Source organism: Pomacea canaliculata, linkage group LG12, assembly GCF_003073045.1.
Source record: "Pomacea canaliculata isolate SZHN2017 linkage group LG12, ASM307304v1, whole genome shotgun sequence".
Classification (NCBI taxonomy): domain Eukaryota; kingdom Metazoa; phylum Mollusca; class Gastropoda; order Architaenioglossa; family Ampullariidae; genus Pomacea; species Pomacea canaliculata.
The window spans coordinates 8,905,676-8,930,002 of NC_037601.1; the positions used below are offsets into that span (position 1 = coordinate 8,905,676).

At 41.8% G+C, this 24,327-nt stretch overlaps 2 protein-coding genes across 7 annotated transcripts in view; one reads left to right on the forward strand and one right to left on the reverse strand.

Annotated features, from left to right (window-relative positions):
• The window catches only part of LOC112553173 (AP-1 complex subunit gamma-1-like), a 28,750-nt gene extending 25,959 nt beyond the window's left edge, over positions 1-2,791 (forward strand). For all 4 annotated transcript variants that reach the window (XM_025220223.1, XM_025220220.1, XM_025220221.1 and 1 more), the window contains one exon: positions 400-2,791. In XM_025220223.1, coding sequence (XP_025076008.1) covers positions 400-501 — 102 coding nt within the window. In that variant the 3' untranslated portion in view covers positions 502-2,791. The remainder of the gene's footprint in view (positions 1-399) is intronic.
• Positions 2,792-4,002: 1,211 nt separating this feature from the next.
• LOC112553174 (leucine-rich repeat and coiled-coil domain-containing protein 1-like) overlaps positions 4,003-24,327 on the reverse strand; it is a 176,251-nt gene continuing 155,926 nt past the window's right edge. For 2 of the 3 annotated variants that reach the window (XM_025220227.1, XM_025220225.1), the window contains 11 exons: positions 23,555-23,668; positions 14,470-14,541; positions 12,985-13,059; positions 9,337-9,436; positions 8,217-8,305; positions 8,009-8,083; positions 7,365-7,478; positions 6,835-6,929; positions 6,357-6,494; positions 6,057-6,192; positions 4,201-4,337 (listed from right to left, as the gene is read on the reverse strand). In XM_025220227.1, coding sequence (XP_025076012.1) covers positions 4,212-4,337; positions 6,057-6,192; positions 6,357-6,494; positions 6,835-6,929; positions 7,365-7,478; positions 8,009-8,083; positions 8,217-8,305; positions 9,337-9,436; positions 12,985-13,059; positions 14,470-14,541; positions 23,555-23,668 — 1,134 coding nt within the window. In that variant the 3' untranslated portion in view covers positions 4,201-4,211. Of the gene's footprint in view, positions 4,338-6,056; positions 6,193-6,356; positions 6,495-6,834; positions 6,930-7,364; positions 7,479-8,008; positions 8,084-8,216; positions 8,306-9,336; positions 9,437-12,984; positions 13,060-14,469; positions 14,542-23,554; positions 23,669-24,327 lie in introns of all 3 variants that reach the window. The other variant, XM_025220226.1, reaches the window with a different exon arrangement.

The following is a 24,327-nucleotide window of genomic DNA, read 5'->3' on the forward strand; positions in this document are numbered from 1 at the left end:
ACAGTCCCTGACATGTCTTGTGACCACATCTGTACATGTGTGATGTATGTTTTGACCTAACTTGACTGGGAAAAAGACTGCTATTAAAAGTACAGCCATGACGAATAGGGTACAAATTTGACCAAAATATTACTGTGGTTTATACCCTGGTACATTATTGAAATGTTTTTGGAACAAAGAACCTCTCAATATTTTTATTCTTATTATTTTTTATTTTTATATACTTTTTATTCTGAATGCTTTTGCGGAAGGCTGATATATGACCGTTGGAACCATATGTTTGATACAGACTTGCTTCATGAGTAAAAATTTGTGAGACTCTTTAACTTCTTTAGTTATGGGGACGAATAATTTACAGAAATAAGATATGCTATTGCTGTTTTTTACTTTTAATTTCAGCAACCCATAAGAATGCGTCTGAAAATCAACTACATCCATAATGGAAGTAATATCAATGAGATGGGCGAAGTCAACTCTTTTCCTTCAGTTCTCTGGGAATAGTAGTGAATGGTTATGATAGAGTGCTGTTGTGTGCGTGTGTGCACACTTGTGTGCATGTAGCACATGCATGTGTCTACGCGTGTATGCACACAGGAATGCAAGAGACAGAGGGATACAAAGATGTCAAGCGTACAAGACCTTGGCCACTCCTGCAGATCCTGTCATTTTGACCACAGTTCTACTAAAATACACAATGGAAGGATAGTTCCCTGAACGCCAGGTTTGGTGGAAGCCATGGCACTGAATGTTTGACTTGCAGACATCCTACCTTGTGCAGTGTTTGTCGTGGGCAAGAAAAATTCCCTTAAAGCTGTTTTTAATTTTTTTTTTTTTTTTGTGATGCACCAGGTGACAAAAAGATAATTTTGCTGAAAGTGGAATATGGGAAGTTGCAAAATGAATTCTAGTGAAGCATTGGACCAATGAGACAGGCTATGGGGCATTCCTTCTTTCTTCACTGTTAGGTTGTGTCATATGCTGGCAACGTGTTACAGTATTGTAGTGCTTTGAACCCATCATATGCCTCAAAGTGCCAATGGGCATTGTCAGCAGAAGCTCCCATTAACAGCTAGCTGTTGGATGAAGTCAGTGATGGTGTTGGGCTTTACTAACACCAATCAGCTGACCGATGCAGGTGATTTTTCTGACAACAGGAAATAATTTGGGACAACTTGTTTGGAACCTGAGACAGGAGTCGAAATGTTGGCTCTATTGTCGCATTCCTGTCTTGTCATTTATGTGCGTGTATGTCTGTTGCTTCTCTAAGCCTGCATTCTGAGCAGAAGCAGTAGAATGTACCAGGGCGTGCTGTGTAATTCTTTTCACTAGAATTATCAATGAATAATTGTTTTAAAAATTAATACCATAGGAATTGAGTTAAGAAGAGCTTGATTTGGGATCTCTTGAGGAGAATATGTAAAATACAAGTGCGAGGGACCTACTTGCGAAGCTTGATGCACTGATCAGGTTCTGTGAATGCTTTACATTTAGTGCAAGTCATTAATAAACCTTTACATATAGTGTAGGTAGCTAAACAGTCCTTTGAAGGAACGGTAGGATCCAGTCCCAACAAGTGCATTCCCTGATTTGTTTAAATGGTTGAAGGGGGTTCCTTTGAACAACAATTTTGAAAAAAAAAAGCTGGTGCATTTGGATGTTTTGTCATTTAAAACTTGCCCTGGGGAAATAGCATTCCAAAATAAGGTTCAGCCTTGTCAATACATGCAAGACCTGAACATGTTTAAAATTGTGATTATATCTGTATTTTTAATTATAGATTTGCAAGTTTTGGTGTGCAAGATTGTTTGTTGGCTTGTGTTGTTGTTTCAAGTGTACTTGAAGAGGGACTGATAGAGGAATGGAAGAGAGGATGAAAATTGTTGCAATCCTGATTGTATACTATTGGTTAGTGATGTGAAATGGATCAAACCTACCTTGATGTATACACTTTATTTATGACTATGATCTACACTTCTGTAAGTAAAACTGTGTATGGTGCAAGAGTCACTTATTATTATGTAAGGTGTAGCAGTGGGCTTGTCAGAAAATGTGCAGCACTTACACTAGGAGTACAAGCAGGATATGTGGTGACTTTGTGGTCTTTTTTTTTTTTTAATCATATTTGAATCAAGTTGGTTGCTTTTATTACCAAAAGCATGCAACTGTATAAGTTCTAATATTGTTTTTCAGACTATGGCTTAAAATAATAGGAAGATATATGTCATGAAAAAGCATGTAAACCTAGCATGTGCACGCATGGATGCATTGTGTGTACTGGTGCATTCCCTTCCAGTCATAACCAAACAAGTGTATCCACAAGTGTTTTTTAGAATGGAAGTTATGTAGGCCATTGGCTGTCTACATGAGTTAATGCAATGTGTACATGGAGTGTGTGGGTGTGTACTTGTGAAAAGATGCATACATGTATCACAGTACTAATAATAGTAATTACAGTAATAGTATATGTGGCCTGGCAGCCACAACATTCTATCCCAGCCATTTAGGACTGACGTTGGAAATAAGAATTAGAAGCGCAGCAACTGTTTGTACATCACAGTTTGTAGCATGTTCACAAACCTTGTTAGGGAGCAAGACATTCAGCTGAAAATATTGCCGTGACCCACCGACTCCATGCTGTCAGAGTTTTGGCTAACCACATAATAATAAACGCATGATTTGTATAGCGCATACTCACACTCATAAGGAGCATGCTTTTAGCTCTTGAGACATGGACAGGAACAGAAGGATGAATAACAGTACTGATGACCAATAAAAGACATTTCGTAATGCAGCATTGTGTGGATTGTTGTCGAGAGTAATGCTTAAGGAAGAGATGAGTCTTTCTCATTTGAGAACTAATGAGGCTAGGTCAGTTTCTTCATTACTCAAAGCAAAAGTCTCAGAAGCTGGAGAGAAAGTAGCTGTTAAGGTTGCCATCCATTAGTCCCATGATCCAACTAAACCTGTTTGTTCCCAGTCAAGGTTTATAGGGGATGCTGCCCTAGACCAGACAAAAAAGCAGGTGCAATGGCATCTAATAACTTGTGTAAGGAGGTTGATCATAGGCTAGTGTAGTCTCAAATCAAGTGAATTTCCTGTTCATGTTAAGAAAGCAGGAAGATAAAATGGTTAGTATACAAGTGTCTTCTTGTCAGACTCCATAACAGGTACAGAATAGTTACATAAGTGAATAGAAATAATGAATGAAAAGTTGATGTCAACAGCAGTTGCTAAAGGAAAAAAGTAGTAAACGTTCTCAAAGGGGCGTTGGATTCTCTTCGTAGATCTCCAGCTTTTTCCAGTAATGCCTGATGAATGAGTTGAACATTGCTTTTAACTGAAATAAACTTCCATTCAGTCTGTACCCGTCATTGTTGCATTTGTTATTGTGTCATTTATCATGACTATCCAGTCAACCAAGCATTGCTTGCCATTGACTTTGCATGGATGAAATGATAGAACAAATTACCTCAATAGAAATTAAATTACTACAAATCTGCTAAAACAAAATTACGTGCAGTTTAAATGCACAGCGCCTTCTGAAACCAAACAAAAACAGACATCTAAACTTGAAGTTGCCTTGAGTTCTGACCTGGGTCTATCTACATGTTTTTTCCTGGTAATGCAACTTTGTTTTCAACACTGAATATAATTAAGATAAAAACAAGTCTTTTGTGCAAAAGTACATAGAAAGTTTCAACTGTAAAGTTAAAAAAAATTTTTAAGTTGTAAATTATGCTGCCTTTTAAAGACAGCTATACCTAGATTAACAGACTTAAAGGTCATTCAGCCTTTCATAAGTCATGATGTAGAAAAATTGAATAAAGGATTAAGAAAACCAGTTTGTCTAGTGGTTGAAGATGCAATCAGGAAAGCAGAGAATTTTGCCGAGAAGGTCATTCAGCCTTTCAAAAGTCAATCTTCAATGTAACCTGGTCATTCAAAATGATCTACAAAAACATGCGACATTCACCTGTTTTGAAAGCATCTAGTAGCAAAAAATACAAGGACAAAAATTTATTAAAAATTTGCAAGAACTGGCACATGCTTCAGCATATTTAGTGGCAAAGGGCTTTAGAATACACTGTCAATGCATTAGCCTTTAAAAGACAGTTTGTTCATGTTTAATTGTAGAATTCATCAATTTTTTTTTCCTGGGGTAGGGGAAGGAATGATGAGATCTGGCAGAAAATGTTGCTGTTCCCTGGTGGTCAGAGAAGATCAGACTGAAGGTCACCCAGGGCTTGGGTCAGGCGTTTCACTTTGTCCTCCATGGTCCTCTTTGCCTGCTCTGTCTCGCACAACAGGCGCCGCATTTCTTCTTCCACAATCAGGACCTACACAGAAAAATACACTGCATCACTGCAGTCAGTACAGGAGTCTGCAAGACAAAAGTATTCTGCTCTCACTAGCCTTATATAACAGTATGTTACAGAGCTTAGCAATATGGTAGGGTTTTTTTTTTTTTTTTTCGTTTCTATGTGAGGATTGATTTTTCCAAAGTATCCACAGGTTCATACCCCGTGGTGTCGAGGGGTATCGGTGACGGCAAGGCCGCCCTCAGTGCCTGGAGGGACCTACACTCTTGTTGGATGTGTTCCGTGGTTTGCATCTCTACAGGTGCATATTGGGGATGATACTAGATGTAGCTTACGGTAAAGTTGGTGCTGTAGCCTGTTATTCCCTGTCCTGAGGCATAAAATTACCACCTGTTCTAACCTGGACAGGTGGTGGTAGCTGTCTGCATGGTGGTTTGGGTGGTCTGTGCAAAGCCTTGATGGTCTTTGTCTCTGCTAGGCTGACCCTGTTTTCACCCTGCCTGGCTTCAGCTTCTAATTTTGCCATTCTGTCAGCCTGCTTATTGCCTTCAATAGGACAGTGAGGGTATCCACAGCAGTACTGTTTTCAGGCAATAGGTATTTCTCTTTCAGCTTCAGTAGCTGGTTACTGTGAGCAGCTTGTAGGACAGGATATTTGTCAGGAACATCACTTGGGAGTCTGTGCCTGCTTTGTTGCTGACACTGACTGCATGCTGCTCAGATCAAGGCTTCATCTTGATGTTACCATCTTCACCTCTGGCCCAACATTTGTGTCGAATGAATGGTGGAGAGCTAACCAGTGGGGACTGTTAACTGTTCATTAATAAATGTCAAGATCTGTAAGATAATTATTATCAGAGGTAAAACTGATTACAGATGATGTCAGTTTTCATGAGAGAAGATACGCAGAGAATTATTACCAAGGACAAATATCATCAAGTTTTTCCAATTTCCTTAAGTTATTAATGATCTCATGATGACAAAGCCAACTTAAAACAAAAAATTGGAGTGGGGAAGAATAACTATTTTGATTGTAGGATTTAGACAATGCTGCCATGTTGTTAGTAGTGTGCTGATGTTTGCATGCACACATGGGACAGAATGAACGAGCAGGTGATGTAGACAAATTGAATAAACTGATTAAGAAAATCAGTTTGTCTAGTGGTTGAAGCTGCAATCAGGTAAGCAGAGAACTATGCCGAGAAGGTAGTTTTGCCACAACACCCTGCATACCACCCTCCTGAAGTGGAGGAGCTCCTTCAATTACAGATTTATCCTCAAAAGCTGAACATTATTTGACATCTTTATTAGATCTACCCTTGGTAGATACCTCTAGATATGGAAGGGTTGCAACTGTTAAACCATGTGTGTTGTGATAACCCTGTAATAGCTACGAATACTTATCTGTTCTTTCTGGCTGGACATCAGTACTTGCTGTCTAATGCAGTAGTTGAGAGACTGGTTTGATAGAACTACTTGCTTTCTAATGATAATTGATTGTTTTCTGATGAATGGATAATTGACCATGTGGTTGGATACTGTTGACTGATAATTTGTTTTTATAAATATTGTTTTGAATGGAGATATTTATATTGCTTTTATTACTGATGCTCTGGTGGTGTGTAAATAAACAAGGATCAATAAAATATTGTAGTGACAATTGTGATAAAGCTGCCTCGTAGTACATATTTGGACAACACAATCCTGTTTGGATAAGGAATATTTCCAGCTTTTTACCTTCTGCTCTGCAATGTGAACCTCCTGTTCCTTCTCTTGAGTGACCTGTGCCAGTTCCTCTCTGTGACTTTTCTCTGCTGCCTCAAGCTGCCTTCGAAAGCCGTCATCCATGCTCCGCATCTTCTCTATTGCCAGACTACCAAATGGAAGAAAATTTACATGAAGAGGCTTGAATGATTTAAACAAAAGTTCAAAGTGGACATGTCTATAACTGCTTGCTAAGTGCCTGACCAACATGGGCTTGAGAGGTGGCACAGAAGTGGACCATCCCATTATGTAATTCTCAACACTGACACTAACCTGGCTGCTTCCTTAGCTTGATCTCTCTCTTGTGTCAGTCGCTTCTCCCTCTCCTCCCAAGTGTTTTTCATATTGGAGACTTGTTTCTCTAAACTTCCAATCAGGTCAGACTTCTCCCGCCATCGGGCACTCAGCTGTCTAAAACATTTAATATGCACACATAGTCTTGCAGGAATCTCATCCACACACCAGTTTGTGTAATTTTTTTAATGTTTTTGTTTCCAATTGCAACACAAGGCCTGCTGCTTTTCAAATTAATGATAAACACTAATTATTTCTGTTGCTCATGTTATGGTGGTATATGATGCGATTGTCTGTAATGATAATTTTTGATTTTGAAACGGAAATTGCCTCTCTCTTTGGTACAAGTTCAACAGATGTCTAAAAAAAAAAAAATATTCATTGTAAAATAACCAGCAAAGCAAGTGAATCAAATAGCAAGCAGTCTGAGTGCTATAATGGCTGCTAACGTGCTCACTGGTGTGCATGTTGTGAAGTTTCCAGTTCAGCCTGCAGTGTAGACACCTGTTGTTTCAGATCATTCTTTCTATGTCTCATTTCCTCCAGAGCTTCCTGCAACACAATTTAAACATTCCTGTTGCTGTCTGCAGATTATAGATCACCAATTAGTTAAAGCTATTTGTGGTAATCTGGGCTGCTACAACTATTAGCTTTAAATAAAACTCCTCCTGGGAATAAACAAGCTGTGGTTTCAAATATTGAAAGCAAGCAGGCAGGCTTGCATTGCTGCAATGTTCCTTGCTACTAAGGGTCCGTAGATGTCTCCAAGTGTATGTGTGAGTCAGAGGTACCTTTAAGTGCAAAAACATTCATTCAAAATGTCTGCTGCCACGAATTTTGAAAGCTTTAAATTTTAAATCAAGATTAATTGTAAACTACTACAATATTAAAAGCCACGTAACTCTCAAAAGCCATATCTGAAACTTGTAAACATGAAAGCGTTTTTTCATTAATATTAAAGTGGGCTAATTTTTGCTTGTTCTGTACTTGTAAATCCTGATGAGCTGCCCTTTCCTCAGCCAGCTGCTCCTCCAGCGTTCTCTGGACTTTGAGGGTGTCCTCCCGTGCAGCCCGGATCTGCTCGTCTCGATCCAGCAAACCCTTCAGTTACAGACGAAATGTCATACAGTAAGCGCATTAAAAGTTTTTGAGAAATGTTACTGTTGTAATTTCTTTCTACTCCCAAACGGTTGTTCGGTCAATATAAAAAAATCAACCTTCCTGTTCTACATCCACTGACTGAAGATTTCACACGCGCTGTATTTAAACACTGGCAAAGAAATCTTATCGGCTTAACAAGCAAAATACCCCACACCTGCTTATTTTGAACAATTCTGCACAATTCAGCTTCTCCTCTCCAAAAACCACGGTAGGCATGTATGCACAGGCACACACACACATACACGCTGTAACACGTATACAGACTTATCTGACGATGGCGGCCTGGCGTTTAACGCCGACATCTGCGTCATGGCTGACTTTCTCCTGCTGTGATACTGGAGAGACTGGGCGTGTTGGCCACTATTTTCTAGCGGTCAGGTGGAAATAAGACTTGGACTCTTTATTTGAGGCATTGTATAGCTGCCTGGGTGGGGTGTTGGGGAGGAGTGGCTGCTACTACTTCGTCTCACCTCCTTCAATTTCCTGATTGTTTCCGTCTGGTCATCCACCATCTTTGTTTTGATCTTGACGAGGTCGGTCTCTCTCTGTGGACAATATCATCAAATGTCTTAATCTCTTCTCCATTGTCAGGCGTCTGCCAGTCCTAAAAGTGCACACACACACACACACACGCATGCACACACACACACACACACACAGAGACAGGAAGCATCGCACCTCCAGCTGTTTCTTGAGAGTGACTATTTCCTGCTGCAGTGTCTCGATCTTGGCCTCCAGACGCCCGCGGTCTTGTGACAGGGAAGCACCTGCAAGAATGGACCGACGCATCCTGAACTGCTCGTCAAGTGAATGTAAATGAACTATTTGCATTCAGGCGAAATTTATTATCTTTTTACTGAATTCTTGGATGATGGAAATGACGAAGACGATGACAAACAAGAAAAGAGTGAAAAAAAGGGAAAAGGGGGACAAGATACACAGCTTTAAAAAAAAAGAATGATGACTGTACAAATAAGAAAGAAGAAAATTGATGAAGAAATTCTCTGAAAATAGAAGGAAACGAAAGAAAGACAGAAAAGTTATCTACTGTCGCATCTCAGCGTGGATCAATACGGATCTAGGATCTCTCTCCATATCAGGGCCTCTTCTATTCTTTACCTACATTAAAGATCTTCCTCTCTACATATCCCAGTCATGTGAAATGTTTGCAGACGACACACAATACATGCACACCTTCACTTGTACCCAGAGTCTCTTGACTATTTTCCTCCAATAACATTTGAACTTCTCTAAAACATAATATTCCATTCCTAGAGTAGATCTTTTTAAATCGTCTGAAATACTCATGGAGCGTGCAGTGGAATAGCCTCCCTCTCCATCTTTAGCAATTGAACTCCAAGAACTGCTTTCGACACCAACTTCTCAAATATGTATTATAGATGAATATAGGAAAATTTGATGAGGCTTGCTTAGTTTACCATTCTCGTTAATAAAGAATTTTCATTCTCTCTCACACAAACAATTTGCGGTTTCGCCGTACAAGGGTGTGAACTTTCTAAATCTTCTGAGACAAGCATACGATAACCTGCAGAGAGAGAGAGAGGCAAAAGACAGAGTAGAAACTAGTGACGAGGGCTAGCGGTGGGACAGAGATGGGAGCCTGACACGTGACCGGAAGACTAGCGAGACACAAAACCGAGAGGCTGGGAACGTGCACTAGACGGATGATAGCCCGAAAGGCGAGGCTGGAGGGAGGAATAATGGAGGAGATGGCAAGTCTGCAGATGGCGAGGCTGACAGCAGCGAGTGAAGAGGTTGAGACAGACAGTTGTGACACCTTGCTGAGCCAGCTCCTGACCCCACAGTCTTCTCTCGGCCTTCAGTCCTTCGATGATGGACTCCTGGGCGTGTACTGTAGACTGTAAGCGCGTGCTTTCCTGTCACACACAGAGAGAGAGAGAGAAAAGAACACATACAGAGATGCCATCAGTTGAGTATTCAACACAAAAACCATCTTATAATGAATGGAATTTTTAAATGGCTAACTCGAAACAGCACTTTAAAATTATTTTATTTCAGCTCCGATGAGAACGACACTGACACGATAACAGATGGCTAACAATGATGACGATGACAAGATAGCAGATGGCTAACAATGATGACAATGACACAATAACAGGTGGATAACAATGGCACGATAGCAGACGGCTATCAGTGATGACAATGAAGACGACGGCGGCGGTCGTGTAGTGTAGTTGACGTGAAAAATCCATGTTTCAGATGACCAATCTAAGCTCATGAAACAAGAGAATGCGAGCTTGTGGCCAGTCAGTCGGGAGCACGCCCCCATTGGTGAGGACTCGGGTCAGTTCCTTACAAGAAGCAATCTTTGCTTTGCGTGCAATCGGACGGATACCCGTGACAATGCCAAAAAAATGACCAGAAACCACAGCCTACAGACGACTAGACTGACGCCATTGCCGGCTCGCTGGGCAAGAATGGGGAGTGGTTGAGCAGTGCTCACAACATCGCTGACTGGACAGCTAAGATGGAGTCAATAAAATATGAGGATTAGAGATGTCTGCTTGAAGTTACACTTGCATCGCACCCCCGAGCTCCCACCTACCCAGTTGCCTCTGGTTCTCCATGCGGGTGTAAGTGACAAGACTTTCTTGGAGCACGACACCCTGATGTATGTGTTTGTGAAAAGATTACAAAGTCTTAGCTTCCAGGCCGGCAGCAGATGTCTTGACAAACTCTTACTGTCGCCCCCACAGCGCCATGTTGCTCGCGTTGACCCACACGGTGGTCTTGTCTGACTGGCATCGGTCTCAACTTTCAAATCCCACCGCACCCTCCCCCTCCCTAAAAAATATCCAATTTTTATGTGGAATTATTTTCATTTAATCTCTTTTTTGTCTCTAGGTTTATTCTGCGGGTGTCACTGCTTGTGCGCACTCATCATCATCAATCATCAGTCATCAATCATCAGTCATCCTAACGTTTCTATGAGGAGGGGGCTCCTGACCGTATTACCATTATCTTTCGCCAGATTTCTCGGTTCTCTGTCCTTTAGGATGCGCCGAATGCTAGGCCTGTCCATTATCGGAATGAAAGTGTTTCCATTCAGACAAATATCGTCTAACACTTCATCAAGTATCGCAAAGTTTTGTGAAGCCTGTGGTTTCGAGGATAATGCGAGGGACGTTAGAATTTCGGTTAACATGTCTGTAAGATCTGTTTGCCAGTCCAGTGGTCCGTACAGTGGAACTTTGGTTTGACGAGGTTTGACGATTTGACACTTTGCCCGGGTACACTACAACCTTAGCTGTGACCTCTGGGCACTGACTGATGCTCGACTGATCCAGTCGCCTACGTGTGTCGTCTTCAGTCGACGTGGTCGTCACGTAAGTCACGTGACTATTTGTTAGTACTCTCCTCAAGTCGTTCAACTCACACATTGCTGTAAAGAAACGAAGACACAGATAGGGGTAACTTTCTCATTTGTCATCCCTTTCAACATTTAAAAGTATAAAAGTGAAAAACAAAATCGAAGTCTGTATATCATGAATTTAAAAAAAAATACTGAAGGAAAAAGGAGTTCAGAAGGAGAACGAATTAGCTTCGTTTTGTTTTTACTTTCTCCCGACTGCAACAGGAGCACATGACATTGAAAACCAATGTAAAGAACAGAAGGTGGACTGGGTGGATGGAGGAGATGGGGACGAGATTTAGTCTGGCATCACGTGCAGTGGGGCTGTAAACAAGATGTCACCACAGACTTCTCACTGAACATTTCACGGAGAGCTTACATTCCAGGCAAACAGAGAGCGGAGTGTGTTTGTAGAAACAATACTCCAGCGTTTCTTATTTGTAGAAATGGCGACCTCATGCTGTGCACTCCATTGCACCAAAGACAACAGACGAAAGATTATAACATGTCTTTTCATGTGCAAGGACTGCTACTGATAATGCCTTTTGATGTTTTTTTGAATACTCTGTAGGTAAAATTGTAAACACTTCTTGGAGCACACCTGTCATCCATCGATCAGTGTGAAGCACTTTAGCACACGTGCAAGTTACATTTCACAGTTTAAAAGTCTAATCAGACATATATATATATACACAGTTATATACATATCAGTTTATGACACTACATGCGATGCAATGTTGATATCATGATGCAACATATGAAGAAGACTTTTCAGATAACTGTAAAAGTTGACAACACTTAAGGACTGAAATGGCAGAAGCTACATGAGTTAACATACAATTAATGGTAAGTGATACTTGTAAGAATACAGCCTGCTTAAAATATTCATTTAATCAAAATGATTTGTTCACAAGCAAAAGTGTTGACATGTTCAGGTTACCGTTAGAACCACCAAGGACAGCTTTGTGGCCAAGTGTTATAAAAAAAAGATTGGTCTCAGAAATCAACCTTTCATTTGAAACTTCCAATTCTACATCATCCTGAAATAGCACTTTGAAGCTGCACTGAAGTCTACATTGCCATCCGTTCTGTTCATGGAAGAGGCATTGAAGGGTAGTTGATGATATACAAAAACCCCAAGAATCCGGTTTCTCTTTTCCATATCCGAGTTTCCTTTTTAGATTCTATAAAATGCAGAGTTTCTTCTTGAACCTCCAACCAAATGTAGGTTTTCGACGGTAATAATGGACAGAGGTGTAAATCAATGATTGACATCAGTCTTTTTTTGGCTGGTTCGCTCAAAAACTAGTTTCTAGTCTCTCAAGGAGAAAGAATGAATCGTATAATCCGTTTGTCGAGTATCATAAAAATAAACTCGCGCAAAAACTTTTATCGCTTGCAAACTGAGGTAAGCTTCCCTACTGTACTCTTTCACTTTCACTTTTCTCTTTCACTCACTAAAGGCTTGTGTCTTGTTCTTTTCTGCGTGAAAATCCACGAAGGTTTAAGAATGGACAAAGAAACACAAAGGCTTGTACAATCCTCCGTGATTTTTCGTTTAAAAATTTAATACGCATTCGCGAACACCTCCACAAACACTAAACAAAACACGCAAATGCACGCAGGTGTAAACAAAAACAGCCCAGACAGGGACATGAAGTGTGCTGAAGCTGGAAGCACAGTTTCATAGTTGGTCTATGATTTGCGGAATGTGCGGCGAATGCATGCAGACACACGCGTGAAATTCAAAGCCATGTAAGGTTGTCTTAAATGACCAAACATTCCCAGTCTGCACCGGGTACAGGGGGACCACCGGTCATGATCCATCCCCAACTGTCATTAAGTCTGAATGCAGAAAAAATACGTGCGTGCGTGTGAGTGTGTGTGTGAGTTAGAGAGAGACTGTCTTTACGACTTTTTGAAGGGAAGTACGAGTGGCCGTGCAAGTCTTGCGGACTATGTCATCATCCCTGTCGGTAGTAACAGCAGACGGTGTAGATACAGGCCGGTGTTGACTCAATGAAGCATGTGGGCGACAGGACAGAGACTAACCTGTTTGAGGAGTTCAAACTGCACCATCCTCTTGCGAGCCTCCTCCAGGCTGGCCTCCAGAGTCTCCACGCGCTCCTGTATACACACAATGTCATGGTCACAGACATACCATGGAGTATAGTCCACATGAAGCTTTGGCATTGTACACACACACAAACACCACCTTACACACACACCTACAACATAATTATTATCGCAGTACTGTTATTATATTTTATTGCTAAGTTGAAGCCTCAAACACAACTGAAACATTAATCTTGTACAGCCATCCACTCTTAACATGTTAAGTATGTGATGTTGACATGGCCAGATGGCTTCTCAAAAACTGAATGAAATTATTGTAATTATTGTTACACACACGCGCGCGTGCACACACACACACACACATACACAATGTAGATGAAGTGGTCTCACGATTCTGGGCCCATAAACACATATAATGACGATGAACAAAAGGTCGTACTTATAATTCCCTTTAAAGATTGATGGAATTCAGGAAGATGGTTGATCATTAGAAGTATGTGTTATTCTTGATAATAGTTTGAGTTTGACTTCTATAACGTGTAGTCAGGGTTCAAAACATCATGTTCATGAACTCAAAGGAAATAACTTTTATTTTCCCATTCCATTGTCTCATCTTTCCTGACCCACAGCCAGCCAGGGTAGGACAGTACACGTGTACTAACTTCATCCTTCTTATCGCTTTGTCTTACTTACTCCGCTGATCAGCGGATGACATACGAGTCCCACCCCTCTCTTCCTCTACATCTCACACCCTCGAAGTCTACCCTCATCAGGAAAGTGACGCGAGGAAGGACGATGCTGCGAGGGACAAGAGTGAGGAGGAGCTGGCGATGACAGGCGGCGTGTTGACCCAGACCCAGCACCATCGTGTACGTCGATGACGACCATCTGCTGCGTCCACGGCGCCCGGGGACGACATGCTGCTGAAGTAGTTTCTGTCCTTCTCATCTCGTCTCAACGACAAGCGGCCATTGTCTTGCCCCTCCTCACACACGCACTCCATGGAGGGTACCGACTCACGTGACCCAAGGTGTCTCGCGCAGCTGTGAAGCAGGCCTGAGGACTACAACCCATAATCATCCGTAGGTCGGCGCTTGACACCCGGTGTGAAGGATGAGTGGCGTGCGAGTTTTGGTCACCGCCATGAGCGACGCATGGACAAACCGTTTGTTGTAGTGGCCGTTGGTGTCCTGGGTGTTTGGGTGAAGCTGATGTAGTTCACTGATAAATCGAGTACGACATTCTGTGCATCAATTCTTTCACTTTTTATACATGTTCTTCTTGCTATCTTTTTTGTCTGCAGATCAGTGTGTGTGTGTACGCGCGCGCCTTAGCGTTAAAATATGAAAATCCCCAACAGCCACAGCCAAAGAGAGGGCACCGAGATATGAACCCAGGACCACGGAGAGCCTCAGTGAAGTCGACACAAGTAACAGGTCTGTGGAACTTTTGAATACGTACCCTGTACTGGCTTGCCTGCTCTTGCTTGGCTCTAGAGAGTTCAGTTATCCGCCCCTTCTGCTCCTTGACCAACTGCAAACAACGAGAACTGATTAGTGAATACTGTTGAGAAAAGCCTGTTCGCCGTCATTCCGCATCACTCATTCTCACTCAGACATCCTGGACATCTCAGTACATTTATATTTACAAAATAAATAGAATTTGTAAAGTGCTCACACATTTATACAATATACAAACATAAACTAGGACAAAGAAACAAATGCTTTAACCTTCTGGCAAACAGGTTAATGTGTGATCTGCTTTAGCTCTGAGCTAATGTCAGTGGTGAGTATGCACATCATCCTCCATAAGATGGATTTGCCTACACTATCGTCTACAAAGTCCTGTTGGGATGACACGGACACATCCATGGAGGGCAGATGAGCATCACTTGTATCTCTTCCTTTGTCTCGCATTTCCTGCTCAACAGTGAAAGTCTTGAACTCTAGCAACACGATGTTGTCGGTCAGGTTGCACAAGTCATCTTTACGGATTCACGAGCGGAATGGATCTCACACACACACACGATAGAGAGGGAGGGGGGACTAGCAGACATGAACAGATGCCAGACCATGACGGTAGAAATACATTTTTGGCGGACAAGTTGTTGCAGCTGCTTGTTCAAGACAACAGATAACTCAGACATACGATGATCCGATGACATTTTCTTTTCTAGGTAGGAGATCTATGTCTATTTTGGGGTTACTCACTTTTGTCTCCTACTTCTGTAGACGGATGCATCCTTGTGTGCTAATGTGGAGACTGATCATTACATTTGCGTATATCATCGGTTCATCTGCGCACGATGCTGTTTTGACAGAAAGGCTGAGAGCAATGCCACTGTGTCGAGGACTTATTGTCCATGCTATAATTCACATATTGTTGTTTCCACAGAAGGGACTGTGTGGAAACTAGTCCTGCGAACGGTGACAGATGCGTCCAGTTCATCATCGCTGACATTCTGAGATGCTGCAGACCGGGGGAAGGCGGGTACCTACCTCCGCACGATGACGACATGCAAGTAGGTAGGAGTCCCTCACAGGGAGCGGTCACCACAGTGGGTGAGTCCCATACCTACAGGCAGGCCTCTATGGGGCGCCCAGGAGAATTTTCTATAATGCATTATATAGCTAAATAATTTTATTTATATAGAATGCATTCTACGCTTGTACAATTCCGCAGTTACAGAATGCATTTTATACGTACAGAATGAATTTTGTAACTACATAATTCATTCTATAGTTATAGAGAGAAAACACTCGGTAAAAACCAATCTATTTCATATATAGTCAACTCAGAAGTTGTTAGCCAATTGATTTTATATGTACAGTTCCATTCTGTAGCTTTACAATTCATTCTAGCTAATTTTATTCTTACTCAATAATATCTGTAATTAGAGAATTGAATTGTATACAGAACGAGGCTGGCTCATTTGCATTGTATTTTTGTTGCCTGCAGCAACCACTTAGTGCCCTCGCAACATGCCTTACGTTCAGTCGTCTGCTAGAACGTCTCGGAGCAATCGCAAAAAATATGTCAACCAACTCTGTGATCGAGACAGTTCGGGCTCTGTTTAAGACCATGTCTGGTTTCCGAGAAGCGGTTACAGATGTTCTGGATGAAGATTTTCTTGCACAGCAGTTGAGCATTTGACTTCTTCACATGTTAACAGCATTGCGCTATAGAATGCATTTTATAGAACAGAGAGAAAATCATAGAAAATGTCCCTCTTGGCGCCCATAGCCCTCGCTACACGGGTGTGTCCGATGCCAAAAAGCCGTCGTCACCACGCGCACACCCTGGTTGCTATGGTGGCGGGTGTGTGACGTCTCGTAGTAACGCCGCCTACCCAAGACTGCGCGCTGGATGTACAATGGCGTGTGTGGATGGAAGCCACAACAGTCTGTATGTTTATCGCAGCATTTATTTCCCAAACAAATCATCCGCAGCCCTCGGGACGGACGCACATGCGACAAGTTGAGGGGCTGCGGGGAGCAGATAAAAAGCGAGGTGTGGGCAAGAGTTGGTAGCGGCCACCCACTGGGTGTTCAGCCACACACTTAATACACTGAGCAGACGGAGTGAGAGTGAGACCAGAGAGTGAGACAACCTAATGGTCATCGAACTGCTGCTAACGACAGGCTCCAGACGTTGGCGAACTTTGTCCGTAGCGCGCGCAATGCTAAGATTAGCAGCAGATGCTTGTCCAACTCTCTGACCGTCACATCAAGCAGCTACAAGGAATGCAAACACACACACACACAATGTGCATGTTGTGCTCATCATAACCTTCAAGTCTTTCAAAAAATATATAGAAACTTCATTCTTTGAAGACATCACAGAAAGAGGACATTATGCAGTTGTAGTGTACTGCTAGGTTCTCTACCTTTCTCACTTTCACCTGTACTTTTTTCTAATAAAATGCCTTCTTGTTATTTTACACTATGGTTTGTGTTGATGACTGCGTTGTATACATCTTACACCTTAGGAATACTGCTAAGTGGATGAACTCACCTAACAGCTAGCATGGAAGTCACAGGACTCCCCTGATACCGTGTCATCTGCCCGCCCAAGAAGAAAGCGTTCGCCATTAATAACACCACGGACATACATACACTCAACTTATTGCAGACATTTTATATTTCCGAGTTTCTTCACGACTACTCAGAAATTAGGTGCTGGAGCAGAAGTATCGGGTACCATCCCACTGAGCAGAAACGCATAACGAGAGGAGAGCGGGTGTGGAATGGGATGGCTTTAAGAACCGGGTGATAGTGATGTGTTCAGTTGGTTGTATTAGGGGTTTACATCAGTTAGAATCAATCCTTGCAAAGTCACGTGACTAATTTTGAAGTTTTACTCAACTTTGGTGAGGGACATCGGATGAATAAAGCCTCGATTGCTGCCCACACCACCACCATCAAAATTGTTCCTAGATAAAGTCATCAGCTAGCTACAATCCCTGGCTAGTTCCAATCATTAGCTAGCTTAGCTACAATCACTAGCTACAATCACTGGCTAGTTTCAATCATTAGCTACAATCCCTGGCTAGTTCCAATTATTAGCCAGCTACAATCACTGGCTAGTTCCAATCATTAGCTAGCTTAGCTACAATCACTAGCTAGCCTCCGACCGGAGACAAGATGATGAATACCGACCCCCGCTGCCAAAGACTGCGCCTGAAGTGAACCTGAACGAGTCCAAGGACTAACCCACTGACCAGTGGAGTCACAGGCTGCCTTGCGCTCTCTCTGGGTTCAGGTGGGTGCCGGCATCTCTAGCGACTGCACAATGGAAGCCAATAAAAAGACAGCCCAGAAATAAACAGCAGATGGCGCTGAGGAGAGAAATGAAGACAGACTTTGTGGAAGAAACATGTGACTGACAAAGAAAACACTCAACAGTCCCACAATCCTGATCTGCTGCGGAACTGTGAAGCCATGACAAAGGCGCTCAGTGTCACGACCCGCGAAGACCTTGGACATGTAAAGCCTTAGGGTCTGGTGGGCAGACGACCACGGCATCGGCTGTTGCTGATTTAAATGCAGGTAAGGAATGGTGTCAAGGGAATGCGACCATCTTAACATGCTGCTCACCCTGTTCAGCAGACTCTATGAAACAGAGACACCCAATCATTAATGAAAGTTTGTAAAATACCAGTTTGAAAATAAACAGTGTTCTCATATCAGGCAACTTAAAAAACTGGAAACAATGGAAAGCCTTTTGAAACATTAAATAACAACTCTTTGACATCATCATCCGTCAGTTCTTCCCGAATGATCATCAAGCTGTAAATCAGGAATGTTTGCGACGCAAATGGCACAAACACAGGACCATAAAACTTTCAAAGTAGATTGGCAGTGACACGTGCCGAGAACACTGGATTTAAAAGAATAGCCGCCAAGAAAGAAAATAAACCAAAAGAATCGTGACAGGAAACGGAAACGGATTAGAGGCTATTAACATCTTTGACAACAAGAGACTATATCACAAGAACAAGATGAACTCAGTGATTACTGTCGAGATGAAAGAGATAACATTCTACGTATTGTGGAAATGTACGACAGTCCAAGAGTTCGGGAAAGATTTTGAACAACAAATGAAAAAAAAAAAACAAAACAAAAAACAAAACAAAAAACGATGCACGAACGTCAAACACAAACACAAATTTTTGAGAAAATCTTGTACTTTTGTATGTATTAATAATTTTAATACTGATGCAGCCTCCGACTTGATGTTACTGCTTACTAAACTATTTACTCATGTAACATGAAAAAAGAAAAACCATCAGTTCAATGAGACATTTAATATTTTGAAAATTAATATTTTTTTAACCACAAAGCATCAGTTGTCCTCAGGCTGTAACCGTCCCTACACCATGTTGTAGCCATTATTATCATGTGAGTTTTGTACTCTGTGTGTGGTCCTCACTGTAATTGTTATTACAATACTGTCATGTGGTGTCATATAAAATAAACTGTAAAGAGACTATTTAAGATGTCTGTACTTTACACGGCAAGTTCCTAGCTCTGTGGTCTGTCACCTGTCACTTTGCGTGAGTTGTGCTCACTGCAGTGATTTCCACTCGTACACAACTGACCAGTGCCTGCTGCTGGAAATCTTCAAGATCAAACCTAATACAAAAGCATGTTGCACTCTGAGGGTTCATAACACTAATTAACACCAACTCAAAACTACAAAAAGAAAAATACATACATCAATATATTTGTACCAGCTTGATTTCAAGGATTCAAAGCTTTCTTCTATAAATCAAACATGTCCACGTGTTTTTATGTTTGCGCCACGTTGTCATCTCTTTGTTCCTGCTTGTGCCTCTGATGTATGACAAGCTGTTGGTTGTTTGTAGTCTTTTGTTTACAACGCTTTTGTTGAACTCGTCTCTCGATTGGAAATGCGCTCTTACAAATTCTTCTTCTTCTTCGACGACGACGACGATGATGATGATGATGATGATGATGATGATGATGATGATGATGATGATGATGATGATGATGATTTAAAACACGTGTGGTAGATTGTATTTCTCTTTTTAACTTCGGTTTGTTTCTCAGTCTCGCTCACCGAAACATTCCGTACATTGGCTCTTGTGACAGAGGAATGTCTGGAATAATTCAGTCGTTTAGCTCCAGCCGCCATCGATTGGCCCCCGCAATGTGTCCGGCGATCATTTCTAGCGATTTACTGTATTATCCACCCTTGGATCAGACCCAACGGTCAGTCCAGGCTGAAGCAAGAGCAGGAGTAGTTGCAGACGACATAGAAGTGCCACTTGCAGACTTTCTTCTTCTATACCATGTAGTAGGTTGCACTAAGCTCATTATAGAACCAATAATAAGCAAAAAGAAAATTACACAAATAGGTTTTCAACGGTACCAAGTTTTTCATACAGCTAAAATAGTTTCCGAGTCACAAATTTTAAATACTCGTGTTACCCAGGTAATTTAATGCTCTAAGCAAAATACGAATAAATATTTTTTTCAAACAACGGACACATACAGTTAGGTATAAAAACCTAGAAATCATCAACTGGCAGTACTACCTACGATGAACTGCTCAAATTTTGTTCAGGACGACCAGGTACTGAAAAATTTAGTAAGATCACTTTGAAATTGGGATTTCAGGCAAATGTTACTGCTCTGAGTCATAACACATGTATGAAGTATTCAAAAATGAAAATATCATTTTAAATTATGTATTTTGGGTTGTAATTAGTCTACAGATTATGGTTTTGGTATCAATGGATTCAGCATGTCCAGCGCTTTTCAGCAAATGTTAAAAACATCATAGACTGACATCAAAGTATGTTGTACAATCATGCTTTTTATAAAATGATAAATTTTAATCCACAGCAGAAGTACAATTCAGGCACACTCACACTTCAAAGATTACAAACTCTTTCATAGTTATGACCAACGCCTGTAACACCTAAAACCTGCCATATACCATATTCTGCCATCACTGGGAACTGACAGAATGTCAGGGAACATGAAGCATCACTTTACTTCTAAAAATGTCTTTTCTTTGCATGACCACCAAGAAAAAATTGCTTCTCCTTGATGTCCTCATGCGAGACTAGAAGGCTAGCTTGTCAAGATAAACAACTCTCGGTCTTAAGAATATCTTTTTGGACTTCAATGGGATGGATTTGTAGGTGGCCTACCCTACAGTCCAAGATAGGCTCAAGGCTTTTTTCTGGTTCAAAACAAATGTGTGAGAAATGCTTTGATCCAACAGCTGACCTCGTGGTAGTGCAAGAAATTTCTTCCGAATGCGTCTTCTGGATTAGTCTTGAGACTTTTGTACTTTTGCACTTTTTCTTGCTGAGTCGGCGCACCTGGCTGCAATTCTTGCCTTCTTCAACTGCTGCTTGCACTGGTTTTTCAGCAGTTTCCTAATCTTTCTTTTGTACACAAATTTTAAGTACACAATTTTCTCCTGTTGCCTTGACGGCTGTGACTGTATCTTGACTGTGTTCGTGAGCTCTGGCTGTTCATAACTTCTCTCAACAGGCCACTGGTTCTTTGTGGTTGTGCCGCAATGTAAACCAGTGCGGAAGAGAAACATGGCTTGACCTGCTCATAATTAAGTATACATTTTTGAAGATTCTTTCTCCTGGCTTATTGGTGGAGCAATGGTTAGCACCACCTGTCACCAATACAGCCAAGGTTGGCTGTCCTGGGTTCAGCTCTCGTCTCGGGCCACTGTGAAGGTTGAAGTATGTGACCGCTACAAATTGTATATTTTCTTATAACCGTCAGCTTTTGTCCAGGTGGACAGATGGACAGGGGTGGGTATTTAAGTCCGACCGTTAACAGGCAGAGACTGTTGCTGGTTGCTGTTGTGAGGGCTGCTGTTGCAGTTTTTGGTTGGAAGCTGTTTGCTGAGACCCAGAGCTGTGTGGTTCGGAACCCGCTTACTGCTTGTGTGCGGAATTGTAGCATCTGGTCGAAGCTGGAGCAGAAGGCCGGGTTCAAGGGAAGGCGGGGACTGATGTTGGAGCAGGCGTAAGGGAGGCGACAAGAGACTAGCGACTCGGTGTTGAGCAAAGGGGCTCCACCATCTGTGACAAATACTTTTAAGTTCGGAAACGTGTCCTTACGTAGGGATTTGAAGAACTGGACAACTTTTTGTTGGTAAAAATAATCCTCAACACTGTAAATCGATCGGCTCGAGTTACACTGGCGCACTTGATTTCAATAAGATGAACCTAGGTTTAAATTGAAAAAAAAATAGTGCACTGGACACTTTGGTAGACGGGCAGGTCCAGTACTGTGCCCACCACTGCTCTACACTGACCTCACTCTGTCACGTTGGCGGCGATGGACCTTCTGTTGCCATTATTAATCCAGTTTGTACTTCGTATCTATCAATCATTATTCAAACTTTGTACGCTTGATTTTAGCGCACCTTGTCAATCGACCATCACCAGGTAATTAGTATGAAATTAAACCCTCTCCCCTACATGACCAAACTGCCTATTTTTAGATAATGTACTCTCACGCACTTCAGATCATTACTGTCGTGTTCTCTCTCGGGAATTAATAATGAAAGTGGACTAGAGTCTGACGACGGCCATAACCAGCTTCTGACGCCGAGGGCCTAAACGAACCGAGTGGTGTAGCTCCAAGTCCTTTTATGCTATTTGTTACATCCAGTCATCAAATAAACTACACCAACTGACAGGAAGAAAAAGGAATATTATTTTCACGAAGCATTGACACGCAGAGCCTGGCTGTGCTTTACCTCACCTGCATCAAAGGTGTGGAGAGAGAAAAACTGTATTTCGCGCCAACAGCGCGGTTGTTGATCGTTCGCACAACAAAAACAACAACAACAACAACAGGCGTGACGGATTTGTCATCGACTGCATTTTGCAGACAAAAACGGAAGTTTTAGAAAAGAATACACTGAGAGATTTGGGGAAAACATTATGAATATAAATTGAATGTTCATGAAAGAGGAAGGACTATAATAATTCTGAGTGATAACAAGCGATACAGCTGGTAAACAAGGGGACAAAGTCAATGGAGGTGGCAACAATTGATTCGTTTTTTGTTTATTTTTGGTTGGGTTTTTTTTCGAGAATTTTTTTCGTTATTACATCCCTTGATTACGGCGTTGCAAAATTTACAATTAACAATTCTCAACAACTGGTAAGATAAACAAAACTTTGCTTCTCCAGAGCAATCATCTGTGTTTTGTCCAACAGTCAGCCCGATCTCTCAGGGACAATTGCTGGAAACAGTGCATAAAGTATCAGAAAACAAAATTCTGCTTGTATTTTATAACTAACAGGCACGATATATTAATGTTTTTCTCTTAATGACACCTGGATTTGTCGAGAAAACAGGAAGTGACGAAAGGGTGGTATTTCTTTAAAAAAAAAAAAAAAAAGTCGTCTGCATGAGCTTGATTGGAAGAGAAAAGATGTCATACAAGGTAAAAGGAAACCGAACAAAACATAATGTGTTGTTGCTGAATGTTCTATTCTACGCTCAGATGGAGTTTGTACTCATTATCAGTTCCTAAAGATAATGACATTATCCGTGTTTGCTTGTCCTATGCTCGCAGCTGTCGCTGGAGAGTGACCTTTTCCACCTGACCTATTCCATGGCAGTGACTACTTAGCTCTTCTCCCACCATTGCAGGTACCGAACAAGTGAATTATTCAACTTTGATAAAACTCCTTTAGCTTCTTGTAAGACACCAGCCTAGTCATCTTCATCCGTAAGTCAGCTGCCTTGTAACAGTATGCGAAACAAGCTAAGACGATTCTTTATAAATAGCTGATGATGTAAACACTTCTATCATGCCAGCCTGTAATTAGACTATGCACGCGCACACAGACTAAAACAAAAATAAATAAATAAACACGACGAAGAGAAAAAAACGGAGATAAAGAGTAAACAAGCACAAGAAAGATGGAGAGAGAGAGCAAGAGAAAGAAAACAGGGGACAGAAATAAAAAAGCAGTAAAAAGGAGTGAAGGTTGGGGGGAGGAGGAGGAGGACACTCGCAGTCTTACCGCCGTCAACTCTGACAACATCACTGATGTGTTCTCGTCCTTCTTCTGTGCAGCTACAAGGAGTTGCTTGTTTTCTGCGTTTTCTGCGCTCACTCGTTCAAAGGCAGTCTGTATCTGGAACAGAAAACAAGTCTGTCCGCCAGAAAGTCAGGACACGTGTTGGTCTGCTGACAATAAATAGTTACAGTAAATAAAATACAATAAAAAGACGGGATACACCGATACACTGCCTTTCTTACTCGCCCTGTCCTTGTCATTCAACAGCGGTCCGGTGGCGCAACGGTTAGCGCTGTTAGCGCCTGTCACCAATACAGTGAAGGTTGGCTGCCCTGAGTTCATTTCTCGTCTCCGGCACGCTGATCTTTCTCTGCACGTGGCATCTGTTTACAGGGCTGGCTGCTTGCCGTAATATAGCCTTAGTTGCTGACACGGCGTAAAACACCAATTCCCCCCCCCCCTTGTCATTCAACAAGCAATAAATCTGAAATGTCTGACTTGGTAAGAAGATGTATCTCACAGCCAAGTTTTCGCAGGGTGAGAACAGAAAGGTGATGGTGAGCACAAGGCATCACGGGCACGGACTCCCCCTCCTCATGTCTATATCTTCTAGAAAACTGGAATACAATTCATCACGACCATGATGGCACTCTCTGTGCCGACTAGTACTGATAAATGAAAGATGACAGTCAGAGGACAGTGAGGTACATACAGACACACTGAACAACATAAAGACGAGGTACAAGATAACAGCCAGAGGACAAGTACACAAAGGG